Here is a 13,742-nt window from a genome sequence, read left to right on the forward strand (position 1 = left end):
AGATAGATAGATAGATAGATAGATAGATAGATAGATAGATAGATAGATAGATAGATAGATAGATAGATAGATAGATTCTGGAGCTATATCATTTCAGAACAAGCAGTTCTTGCCTCTCTCAGAAAAAAGTAAACATTGAAGATACCTATGAACTATTTACCTGCAATTGAGATACAAGTTATAATCCTCTATAGTAATTATCTTAAAACACCAAATACTTAGGGTTCATAAATATATGAACTTGGAGAAAATAAATGGTGCTGAAGATGTCAACAACTCTCCACCAGTATTTGGCCTTGGAAAGCAACGGATTACCTACAAAGGAATATAGTTCTTGACAGAAAAGAAGTTGTATTCAAGAACTTGGAAAACATGGCTTGTACATATTGTTATAGCATATATGGCCTTTAGTGTGTAGCTAATATAAACATATAACATACAAATCAGGAATGCTTTCACAAGGGGCTAGTCTGTCATCTGTCTAACTAGGATTATTTTCAGATTTATAGTATATTCCTGACTTCCAAATGCAAAATCTCTCATCTGCTTAATATTCCTATATCTTACTGTTGGAAAAGTCTTATTAGGCATGATTCTCATATCCTGAATTTTAAGCAAGGAAAATTACTCTTTTCAATATGATTTTAATTAATTTCAGGTCTATCTCTTAACAGGCTAATATTGCCACAGCAGCCAATGTGGTATAATATTTATAGCAGCCATCAGCAATCTAATTAGTGTTTTCCTGATGTGTTGGACTATTATTTTAATTCCCACAGATAGGGATGATAGAATATTTTGGGGTGTTTGCTACTAAAACATCTACAAAGTAATATTTAGTTAGAGGATCCTGGTTTATAAAGCCACCATTTGAATTCAATTGATATTCCTTAAAACTGGCTTTAAAAATCTCACTAGGGTAATTACCAAATATACTTAAAATAATATAATCTAGCATAAATCAGTATAGCATGTATCCCATCCCAAGTCTAGTAAATTGAGACAAGTAGCCTTATGAGAAAAGGTGTTCTTCGTAATAACATCCTGGCTACAAGATGTTATTATGAGAGCCTTGCTAGGTACCTTGGTTTTTTTTTTTTGCAATAAATTCATTGCCCTTATAATTGACTACAAAAGGAGAGTTCCAATATTTGATATGGGTTTTGTTCTATATTCTGAGTTGCTAATTGGTTTTACTTCCCCCTTGCAGTGAGGGAAATATGCTGTATTCATGATTATCATAACATAATGAATGCTATACAAAAACCAATCATTACCAGAAAAAAAAGAGGGGGAAAAAAGAACGAATGCTTGCTTTTTTTTAAAAGACACATTTTTTCCATTTTTTAAAAATCACTATATCAAATCTCATCTTTTGACTGTTTATTTAAATCCTGACATCCATGTAAAGCTTATACAACAGTAATAATAATAATATTAATTTTAAAGATTGAAATTATATTACTATGGATCTGTTCCTTTCCTTTTTCCTTTGTTTTATTTTTTCTGTTAATTTTTACTTAATTAATAACAATGTATATTTTAAAATAAATTATTACCAGCATTACCACAAATTCTTCTCATTTTGATAAAAATATGGTTAAGTTTTCAAATATAACATTTTATTAATATCATTACTTTAGACCATGTTTATTTCCTTCATAGAATGTAGCAGATATTAAGAAGCTGAAATCAGTAGGAATTTGCACAATCAAAGGGATTCAGATGACAACTAAGCGGGCATTATGTAATGTGAAGGGACTTTCTGAAGCCAAAGTAGAGAAGATAAAAGAAGCAGCCAACAAACTTATAGTAAGCAAATTATCCCTCAAGATTTTCTTTATAATTATTTCTTACTGGAAGCCTGAGAATGTAAATAGTTCTCAACTTACAACTGTTCATTTAATGACTGTTCAAAGTTACAACAGCACTGAAAACAATAACTTATAACCAGTGTTCACTCTTACGACTGTTGCAGCATGCCCATGGTCACATAATCAAAATTTGGATGCTTGGCAACTGGTTTAGATTTATGATGGTTGCAGTGTCCCGGGATCATATGCTCAGCCTTTGCAACCTTTTGACAAACAACGTCAATAGGAAAGCCATGTTCACTTAACAACCATGTTGCAGTGGTTCACTTAACAACTTTGGTACAAAAGGTCACAAAATGGGGCAAAATTCATTTAACGAATATTTCGCTTAGCAATAGAAATTTTGGGCTCAGATGTGGTCATAAGTAGAGGACTACCTATATATAAAAATCTTCATTACCTTCAATATAATTTAAAACCAGTTAAACAGGTGTAATTAATATATTCTAAGAGAAGCACTTCTGAAAACAAATAATCTATGGACAGTGATTACAAATGAACAATGGCTATAATGAATTTTTATTTCCTGTTTGGCAACATTGGATGAAACTTTTATGTGACATATGTTGGTCCCTTGGAATTTGATTAATTGTAAGTTTTAACGAATTTCTTAGCTATTTCTTTAGCCATTTCTTAGCCATTTTCTTGGGAAACTCAAAGTTGTTACAGTATTACCTTTGTAGCCTTGAGTTTTCCCATTAGTTCTGATTTCCAGTTTTCCAACTGATCCTATTTTTTTACATTGTTGTTTGTTTGTAACTTTTTGACATGACTTTTGCCCATTCTCTGCTTTTTCCAACATTTCTCACTCATTCTTCATTATACTATAGAAACAATTAATATAAATATTATAGTAGTAATAACCAACATATATCTGTATTTTTAGAAATTACAATAACTAAAAACACTAATAAGTATTATTTAATCCTCGAGTTACAACTTTAATGAAGGCTCTCCAATATGGTTGTAATTTGTGATATTTGTAAATTAGGTCATCCATGTGACCAAGCAGATTTAATTACTTTTTTGTGGTGGTCATTAAGTAAACACCACAGTCATTAAGCAAACCAATGGCTCTCCATGGACTAGTTTTGCAAAAAACTAGAAATAAATGCTTGTTTTTGGAAAAATATAAAAACAAAACACAATCATATAACTGCAAATGGATGTATGTGTGTGTTTAGCCATTGGAACTTTAAACCCAGGTTGTAAATTCCACCAGGGAGATCCATCATAATTTTGAATGATCACTAAGCGACTAGTCATATGTCAAGGACTATCTGTATGTGATTCACTAAACTTGAATATACCACATTTTCTAGGCAAGCATTTACAATAGAATAGAATAGAACAGAACAGAACAGAATAGAACTGGAAGAGACCTTGGAGGTCTTCTAGTCCAGCCCTCTGCTAAAGCAGGAGAACCTGTATCATTTCAGACAAGTGACTGTCCAGTCTCTTCTTAAAAACCTCCAGTGATGGCGCACCCATGATTTCTGGAGGCAAGCTGTTCCACTGGTTAATTGTCCTCACTGTTAGGAAGTTTCTCCTTAATTCTAGGTTGCTTCTCTCCTTGATTAGTTTCCATCCATTGTTTCTTGTCCTGCCCTCTGTTGCTTTGGAGAATAATTTGACCCCCTCTTATTTATGGCAGCCTCTGAAATACTGGAACACTGCTACCATGTCACTCCATTTCTTCTTTTCTTTAGACCAGCCAAACCCAAGTCCTGCAGCCATTCTTCATATGTTTTAGTCTCCAGGCCTTTGATGATCTTAGTTGCTCTTCTCTGAACTTTTTCCAAGGTCTTAACATCTTTTTTGTAGTATGGTGACCAAAACTGGTTGCAGTATTCCAGGTGTGGTCTCACTAGGGTTTTATAAAGCAGTATTAATACTTCACGTGATCTTGATTCTATGCCTCTGTTTATTCAGCCCAGGATTCTACTAGCTTTTTTGGCTGCTGCTGCACACTGCTAGCTCATAGTCAAGAGAACGTCCACCAGAACTCCAATGTCCCTCTCACGGTTACTGTTTTTGAGCCAGGTCTCACCTAATCTGTATTTGTACCTTTGGTTTTTCCTGCCTAAATGTTAAACTTTGTTTTTCTCCACACTGAAACTCTGGGGTGTTGGCTATTCCTGCCAGTTTATTGTCATCTGCAAATTTGATTAGTTCCCCTTCTATTCCCTCATCTAAGTCATTGATAAAGATATTGAAGAGTACTGGGCCTAAGACGGAGCCTTGTGGTACCTCACTGCATACTTCTCTCCATGTGGATGTAGTACCATTGAGGACTACTCGTTGAGTACAATTTGTCAGACAGCTACAAATCCATCTGGTGGTGATGTTGTCTATTCCACCTTTTTCTAGCTTACCAAGCTGTGATCTACTTTGTCGAATGCCTTACTGAAATCTAAGTATACTATGTCCACAGCGTTTCGCTGGTCTATTAATTTGGTCACTTTATCAAAGAATGAAATAAGATTGGTTTGGCATGATCTGTTTTTAACAAACCCTTGCTGGCTACTAGTTATAATTTTGTTTGCTTCTAGTTGTTCGCAGATCTGTTTTTTGATTATCTTTTCCTGGATCTTCCCAGGTATTGATGTTAGACTGATTGGTCTGTAGTTTCCTGGGTGTGGTTTTTTTCCCTTTCTTGAAGATGGGAACCACATCAGTTCTTTTCCAGTCTTCAGGTACTTCATTCTTTGATAAAGTGACCAGCTCAAAATGGTGGAATAGACAACATCACCACCAGATGGATTTGTAGCTGGCTGACAAACTGTACTCAACGAGTAGTCCTCAATGGTACTACATCCACACGGAGAGAAGTATGCAGTGGGGTACCACAAGGCTCCGTCTTAGGCCCAGTACTCTTCAATATCTTTATTAAGATGTACACTGGATCTGTCTGATGTAGTGCAAACCCATACAGATTTAATGATGATAAATAATTTTATGACTTGCCTTGCCACAGTTGTTAAGTGAATCACTGCAGTTGTTAAGTTAGTAACACAGATGTTAAATGAATCTGGCTTCCCTATGATTTGCTTGTCAGAAGGTTGCAAAATGTGATCACATGACCCTGGGATACTGCAACCATCATAAATGTGAATCAGTTGCCAAATGTCTGAATTTTAATCATGTGACTACCGAGATGCTGTAACAGCTAAGTGTGAAAAATGGTCATAAGTCCCTTTTTTCAGTGCTGTTGTACACTTTGAATGGACACTAAATAGTTGTAAGGCAAGGACTATCTATATACTGCTATCACTACTACATGGTTAGGAGTTTTGATCAAAGATAATATAATTGTTTGCTTTTATTACTTGCATTATGTGTTCAGTGTATAAAGCAATTTACCAATCTTAAATGACAGTGACATCAAGACATATTAAATACTTTCAACTTTTTCCCCAGGAACCAGGGTTTCTGACCGCTTTTGAGTATAGTGAGAAGCGAAAGATGGTATTCCATATTACCACTGGAAGCCAGGAATTCGAGTTAGTACAATATTGCCTATTCTGCCTATTAAAGAACAAGCTATTTTAAAATTAATTAAATTAATATATAGTGTACTATATAAATTAATATATAGTGTACTGTATATAGTGTACTATATAACTGAGCATCACTAGATTGTAATGGGGTACAAGTTTAATAAATTTAAATGGTTGCTTTGGATTATAAATAAAGTTCTGGAAAAAAATAAAAGGGAATATTCTGATTAATATCCACTCTATTTTACAGTTCCCTCTTTTGTAATATCATGTATCAAGTAAATAACTGATTTTACTACCATCTCTTGGTATTGTTAAAGTTACATTTTAATCTCATTTTTCTGTTAAGCAATAAATTATTCCTAGCGTCCTATATATACACTCCATCAGCTCCCATTCTGTCAGATGCAAGCAATCAGATCCACATGTGAAGAGTTCACTTAGGAGTTCAATTAGGTGTTTTATTGCTCAAGCCTATAGGCAGGAATCGTCTTACCCAGATTTGCGTCTGGGTGAGACTAGATAAGGTTCAATGGCATTGCAAGGGGAAGTCAGATTTTGCCCTCTTTTGCCCATGTAGGAATTCCAGATTAATTCCTCATTTGATTCCTCCCCCTGGCTTGGCCAGTCTCACTCCTACTATACATCCCGTGATTTTAAGTTTTTTTCTTTCTTCCAGTAAACTCCTAGGTGGTGGGATTGAAAGCATGGCTATCACAGAAGCCTTTGGAGGTTAGTGAAAATATTAGGGAATAATTCCCTAAAGCTATAGGAATTATAAGTATATTGAACAGGCACTGTATTTTGATTTGTGTGTAGATATTTAAAAGTCATAATCTTTTTAGAACTGGAAACAGCTATGCCTTTTTTTTTGTATTCTGGGATATACCATATACTGGTTGTAGTATATTAATTTATAATCTAGATCAGTTTTTTTAGTGTGATACCATTCAGGTTGGGTAGAATTCCCTGAAGATATTTGGGTTGTGAATTCTCGTGGTAGTCATTCCAGAGCATCTTTATCATGGCTAATTGGGAAAGCTGCTTTAAACCCTTAAATCCATTATTAAAATGATTTAATACCATCTTAATAATATGTAAATATTTTTTAAATATTTGAAATCTGTATCACTTCATAAATGTTGTTTCTAGTTGAATTGAGTGGAACTTCAAGTATATACTAGGTAGGTATCTACTAGGTAGACCACACCTGAAAATCAACTTCACAGGACGACTAAAGCTACACTCAATAACAGAATCTTGCAGTCTTTCTTCTTATACTCCAGTGAATCAGAAGGACTATCTGAATAACTTCTGAATACTATCTTCTTCCTCAGACTTCAAGAATATTTCAACCCTATCTGCCTATTTCTGTCAAACCATCTTCCTTTCCGCATCAAATGTCTCTACTGAGTGGTTTTCATATTAATTTCATTGGATAATGAAGTTCTGCATGTTATCATGCATATACAATCGATCCTTCTATTATGTGAGAATATAAATAATGTTTTTATATAAAAGCATACATCCCTATAAAAGGGAGTTCATCTGAACACTGGAGCTTTTGTGCCAGTAGATATGGTTTCAAAGAGGTAGTTGTGTTAGTCTTTGAAACAAAAAACAAACAAACTTTGGACTAACTAACTATGGTATCCTTGCATGACTGACTTCCCCTGTTTACAATATTTCACTTTTTAAATTTTTGTTTTTATAGAATTCCGAACAGGCAAAACTCAACTTTCCCATACTCTTTGTGGTATGTACCAAGTAATAGTTATATTGAAAATTGCATGTTCAATATGCAAAAATATGCTGATGGTATTTAAAATCAAACACACACAATGTATGAACATTCTAAATATTATACTAGCTGAAGAAATCGCTTTCTTCTCTACAGTGGTGGATTGTATCTCTTACTTGGTAAGGATAACACTAATCCTGCCTTCAGCCTTTCTGACTCCTTAGTATAAAAGCAAGTCCCTAGATGCCACATTACAGAGAAATGAGTTATACCGTGTATTTAAAGCAGCCATATTCTGAGAGAAAGAACTATAGGAATTGTCTTCTAGTCTTGGTCTGGCATGTTTCTTAGCAATATCATCTACCTGGAGGTATTTTCCAAAATCATTACAATAGAAGAAATGTTTTAAATGCTCAGGCTCAGAACTTTATCAGAATCTCCATGCTGGTGGAAAGAAGAGCAGCCAGGCTAAGCAGATTATACTAGGTATGCAGCTGGCATATCATCAGATCAGAATACTTGATACGATGAGATTTCGTCCATTGTTTCTGACAACATCCATTTTACAGCATCCTCAGAGTTTTCTATTTTACTATATTATACAAGGTGGGTGTGAAGGAAATAGTACCTATACCACTAGAATATTCTCATCCAGGGCTGCAGCAATATTTCCAGTCCCTTTTTATCTGCAAATATTTATTTGTACAGAATTTAAGACAACATACAACATACAAGGAAGAAAATACAAATATATAGCCAATATAAAATACAATAACAAAAACAAATCTATATGATGGCCTTACCACCATTAGTACTCATATACCCTGGGAAATGCCACGTCTAAAATGATTTTAGAATAAGTTAAATTCTTTCATTTTGATGTTTACTCCTACTTAACATAATAGCATGGAGCTTTTGATGCAGAGGCCCATAGAAAAAGGGAGATTTAATGTAAAATCCATTCATTGTTTTGACAGTAACCCTTTGATTTTGGATATTTGAAAATTTGTTACTATTATTATTCATTTAGTGACAGCCCAACTTCCAGGAACAGATGGATATACAGGAGGGAAGATTATTTTCATTGACACGGAAAACACATTGTATCCTGAATATATTATGTCGACTAAACATGGTGAAAGGATTTGCTATACAGTGTTAATAATACATTTTAAATTTGAGTTTATGGTACAACATAAGCAGAAGAGACATTTAATGTATAGACAGGAGAAGGTGAATGCTAATTAAATGCAAATTTACTATATGAAAGGCAGTGGAGAGATCTTCCCATCTGCCACTCATTTGCAATGTATTGCAATACCTAGTTGGATTCTACATGTTGTTCTCCCAATTTTCAAGACACAAGCATTTTCACCATGAGGTTTGTCAGTCTGGAACTCATGGAGAACATCTTCAAGGTGAATCCAAAGTTGTGAAAACAGTATGTCAACTAATTTGCTTCCCTAAGTTAGGCAGGATGTTACATGCAAGAAACTAAGAAGCAGGCAATATGGCGAAAAGTCACTAAAATGGGAAAACACATAAACACAGGATGAATTTAATGGAACATGAATTTAATTTGTCCTTCAAGTGAGGCAAAAATACAAATATATATTTTAGTTGTAAGTTTTGGAAATTTGCATTGCATCAAGACTAGTTTGTAAGTAACATCTGGCAATCAAAAGAACATGGTTACTAAAAGGGGGGAATTAGCATCTGGAAGTGCTCAATTTTGAGGAGATATTTATTTTTATATATGGGCTTCAGCTATATATCTGAAAACTGAATTAAAAATCAGATACCTTAACTAAGAAACAATTCCAGTCGTCCAGACCGCTTACGTGACATTGCTGATCGCTTCAATGCAGATCATGAGGCAGTTCTTGACAATGTATTGTATGCACGGGCTTATACTAGTAAGATTGCAACAAGGTGGCACAGAAATCCTGTTCACTTTAAGAAGGAACAATTATGCATCAAGGGGTTATCACTGGAATTTTCTATTTTTCAGTTTGTGTTTCTGTTGTGAATATACTCAGGGTACTTTTCACATAAGATTGAGTTATAAAATTTCCCAAAATCTGAACATATTATCTATCAGTTTATTTCTCCTCCTGAAAGAAATATTTATATTGCCTTACCCTGAAACCATATCACTGCATTATATGAATTTTGTACAGTGAGGTTTGTTTATAGCACACAGGGGACTCTTTTCTTAAGGAAATTCATGCAATAAAGCTAATTTCATTTCTTTTCTAATATTCTGTATTAAAAACTCTTCTAAATGTTTATTTAAAGTTATTGTGATAAGACCGTATTTTTGCAAGCTTTACAAAGTAAATTAGATCTTATTAAGTAAATAAATACATAAATTAGGTAAGTTACATCAAATGTCTGAACATGACATTACACATGACTTCTATATGGAAATATTGCAGAATTATAAGCAATATTTATAATTAGGTATATAAACATTAATATGACCTGAGCTAGAAATGAATATTAATTACCATGCTTTGCAGAATTTTCAAGAGAGGATTTCAAATATTAAGTATTTAGCTTCTTTTGGAATTATTTTATAGTAGTTTTAAAAATAATGAGCTAAAGATACTAAAGATTTAGTTACGTCTGTTGTAACAAGAACTCAACTACAATACATCTTGGTCTATCTAGTAAGTACTTTTTTCTGATTTAAAACAAGTGTTATTATTATTACTATTTCTTCCTTGAAAGGTGAGCATCAAATGGAACTACTTGATTATGTTGCTGGCAAATTCCATGAGGAACCTGGCATCTTCAAACTACTGGTATATATTTTATAGTCCTGTTTATTATATGCTTCAATCAATCAATCAGTCAATCAATCAATCAGAATAGAGCTGGAAGGAACGTTGGAAGTCTTCTAGTCCAACCCCCTACTCAAGCAGAAGACCTTATACCATTTCAGACAAGTGTCTGTCCACTCTTTTCTTAAAAACCTCCAGGGATGAAGAACCCACAATTTCTGATGGCAAGCTGTTCCATTGGTTAATTGTCCTCACTGTTAGGAAGTTTCTTCTTAATTCCAGGTTGCTTTTCTCCTTGATTAATTTCCATCCATTGTTTCTTGTCCTGCCTTCTGGTGCTTTGGAAAATAAGTTGACCACCTCCTCTTTGTGGCAACCTTTCAAATACTGGAATACTGCTATCATGTCATCTCTAATCCTTCTTTTCTTTGGACTAGACAAACCCAAATCCTGCAACCGTTCTTCATATGTTTTAGTCTCCAGGTCTTAGTTGCTTAGTTTCTCTTCTTCACACTTTTTCCAAAGTCTCAACATCTTTTTGTAATATGGTGACCAAAACTGGATTCAGTATTCCAGGTATGGCCTTACTAAGGCTTTAAAAAGCGGTACTAATACTTCCATTCCTTTAATTAATATGTTAATCTTTTAAATAATTTATTCTCATGAACAAATGTCTTTTTTACATTTAATGTACAGATAATAGATTCCATTATGGCACTATTTCGTGTGGATTTTAGTGGTCGTGGGGAATTAGCTGAAAGGCAACAGAAACTTGCTCAGATGCTCTCAAGGCTTCAGAAAATATCAGAAGGTGGGAGAAATATTTCTCAGGTCAAACACATGATTTTATGTAATCTGTTTTCTCTTTTGAAAGTCCCAGTGAGACCGACAGACATAAGGGATGGAGTATTTTTAGTAGTACTCCCTGCATATTTGTATTCCGCACAAGGACACTGGCTTTAATTAGACCTATATAACACCTTTTAATTGGTTTTAATGATCCGGTTTAAGTTGATACTGCTGTTTTTTTAACTAGTATTTCTCAATCTTGGCATCTACCAGATATATATATTTCACTGCAAGAATTCTCAGCAATGGGGAATTTGGAGATTTGATGTCCACACATCTGAAAGTTAGAAAACTTTCCATAATACTATTTGGATCTTCATGCTTTTTCCATATTGTGGAGAGTTTTATAAGCATGGTTTATTAGAAATGATTTTTAAAAATTGTGGAAAGAATACTAGCAGAATATTTTTCTCTCTCTTTATGTCTATCCCATCTTTTGGCCTTCCTACTCCAGAATATAATGTGGCTGTGTTTGTGACTAACCAAATGACCTCTGATCCTGGAGCAACCATGACGTAAGCAAATTATTATTAATGTTGGTCATAAGTCACATAAATAGGATTTCTTAAATGATATTTCTAAACCATAGAAAAAGGTACTCAAAGAAGACTCAAGTTTTATTTAGAACCATACTAATAAGGGATTCTAGGAAAATAGTTCATCTGAATGTCAGTTCAAATAGGAAAAATGATTGAACAGTCCAAACTAGATATGTAGTTTAAATGAGTCTTTATATTTAGAATGCATATGTTAAAATGTATTTTGGAAAATGAGGTGAAAGTTACTGAGCAAAACTGGGCAGAATGCAACTACTTCTCTTGCCTCATGTGGAGAAAAGCCCTCCTCTTAAAGCTGTTATTTGCATTTAGTTAGAGGATTCTCAGATTGGACCAATTGGGATACTCCGTCAATGATCTTGAAAGGGACCAAGACTCATACAGTATCTTGTTTTCCCATTGCAGATTATTTTTAGTTTTTAAGTTCATAGCAAGCTTGCTACCAAAGCTTACTTGCAAATGATGTGTTCCTAGCTCCCTGCATAAAGACAGTAGTTGATGGGTCAGTTGACTGTAGTTTCAGAAATAGGAAAGAATGTTGAGTCAAAAACTCATTTCTTTTTGTCAAGCATTAGTTCTTTATACACATTGTCATTTGTATTCAGATTCAGTTTTGTGCTATAAATTGAGAAATGATTACCGTAGTTATTATTTTTTATGTTTTTGCCCCTCTGTCCAACATTAATAAAGTTAATGATCAGTAATATTTGGGGAAAAAGAGAGTGAGAAAGTGAGTGCTTAGTATAGTGGTTAAACCATCAAACTGCAGGAACTTGTGCAGGAATCAACTCTCATCTGAAGGCATACAGACAAACACACAATAATTAAAAGAAAGTTATTTTGTTAATATTGTTATGGCAAACTATATATCAATATTATTTCAAGTTTTTCAGTAATTTAGGGCCATATTTCCCACTTTGAATATAACAACTCTGTCTTTATTTAATGTAGCTTTCAAGCTGATCCCAAGAAACCCATTGGAGGCCATATCCTTGCTCATGCTTCTACAACGAGGATTAGTTTGCGAAAGGGAAGAGGAGAATTACGTATTGCCAAAATATATGATAGGTAATATATAAACTGATTGGTACAGTACACTATACTTCAACATACTCTATGTAATCACTGTATCTTATTTGGGTTCTAGTTTTTAAATGAGTTTGTAAATTACTTTAATGTAGGCATTTGTGACAGCACATTATAGTATACATTGCAGTACAGAATAGAATACAGTAGAATATAATATTTATTTGGCCAAGTGTGAAGGAATTTGTCTCCAGTATATAAGCTCTTAGTGTACATGCAAAACAACAGAGTAATAATAATCATAATAATGATACCAAGAAGAGAATTATTATCCATTTATACTTGACACTGTCACTTCTTGTTTTATGACACATGCTTCTTTGCAACCCAATTCTATGGCATTAAATGTTTATGTTTCTCCTGACATCTCCAACTCTTAACTTCTATGTTACACATTGGATAGAAGCATGTTGTTACATATAGCCACCCATGTTTGCTTTTTCAGCAAGTTTTCATCCCTCTCAAGAAACGGTATGCTACCCGTTACCAGCAGTGTATCATGGTTTCAAAGATCAAACTGGTTACCTCAATATCTGGTACTCAATGTAACTGAAAACACCACCCAGCATTGTAAAAAAATAGAGAAACATAGAGAAATGTTTACCCCTCCAAGGGGTTTATAAGAAAGTAATATAAAACTCCACAGATGGGGGCATAATATAATGTAACTTTCGATACAATCCTTTTATCATTGACCTTCATACAGTAGTCCTTGGCTTGCAACCATAATTGAGCCCCAAATTTTGGTCGTTAAGTCATAGTAACCATAAGCAAGATACCCACATGACTGCTTTGCTTAACAACTGCAATTCAGTTCTCATTAACTACCACATGGATTGTTGTTAAGCAACCACATGGATTGTTAAATGGACAGATCAAAGAAGCTCTTTTCTGAGGCCGGGTAGGCAGTTCCCCTCCATATGCAGAATGGGATTTTAGTTGCTGGTAGTGGGCCGCAGCCTGGGGGTTGGGGACCCCTTGATGTATAGGGTTATAGGATCTGGGGTGCAGAAATCCCACCACTGTATGGGGACAAAATGATACAGAATACTAACTCCCCCCCCCCATCTAGTGTTTTCTGGATTTCTGCAGCCAGTTCTATCATGCATAATATCCCTTAATTTATTTATACAATTCCAAAAGGAAAGTAAAAGAATGATTTTTTTTTACAGTCCTGAAATGCCTGAAAATGAAGCCACATTTGCAATAACCGCTGGAGGAATAGGAGATGCCAAAGAGTAGGCTGATCTTAGTGATAAACAGCTGGGAGATTCCCATCAAATTATATCAAAAGTTATTTAGTTCCTTGTTACTTATGTCTATTATTTCAAATTTAGAAAAGTTAATTT

At 34.2% G+C, this 13,742-nt stretch overlaps 1 protein-coding gene across 2 annotated transcripts in view; it reads left to right on the forward strand.

Annotated features, from left to right (window-relative positions):
* The window catches only part of DMC1 (DNA meiotic recombinase 1), a 16,451-nt gene extending 2,816 nt beyond the window's left edge, over window positions 1–13,635 (forward strand). The window contains exons 3-13 of one of the 2 annotated variants that reach the window (XM_015817284.1): window positions 1,666–1,812; window positions 5,295–5,377; window positions 6,054–6,106; window positions 7,089–7,130; window positions 8,146–8,218; window positions 8,940–9,031; window positions 9,849–9,922; window positions 10,598–10,712; window positions 11,205–11,265; window positions 12,259–12,375; window positions 13,566–13,635. In XM_015817284.1, coding sequence (XP_015672770.1) covers window positions 1,666–1,812; window positions 5,295–5,377; window positions 6,054–6,106; window positions 7,089–7,130; window positions 8,146–8,218; window positions 8,940–9,031; window positions 9,849–9,922; window positions 10,598–10,712; window positions 11,205–11,265; window positions 12,259–12,375; window positions 13,566–13,635 — 927 coding nt within the window. The remainder of the gene's footprint in view (window positions 1–1,665; window positions 1,813–5,294; window positions 5,378–6,053; window positions 6,107–7,088; window positions 7,131–8,145; window positions 8,219–8,939; window positions 9,032–9,848; window positions 9,923–10,597; window positions 10,713–11,204; window positions 11,266–12,258; window positions 12,376–13,565) is intronic. The other variant, XM_015817285.1, reaches the window with a different exon arrangement.
* The last annotated feature ends 107 nt before the right edge of the window (window positions 13,636–13,742 follow it).

The sequence above is a fragment of the Protobothrops mucrosquamatus genome, unplaced genomic scaffold (assembly GCF_001527695.2).
Source record: "Protobothrops mucrosquamatus isolate PMUCROS unplaced genomic scaffold, P.Mucros_1.0 scaffold569, whole genome shotgun sequence".
In the NCBI taxonomy this organism is placed as follows: domain Eukaryota; kingdom Metazoa; phylum Chordata; class Lepidosauria; order Squamata; family Viperidae; genus Protobothrops; species Protobothrops mucrosquamatus.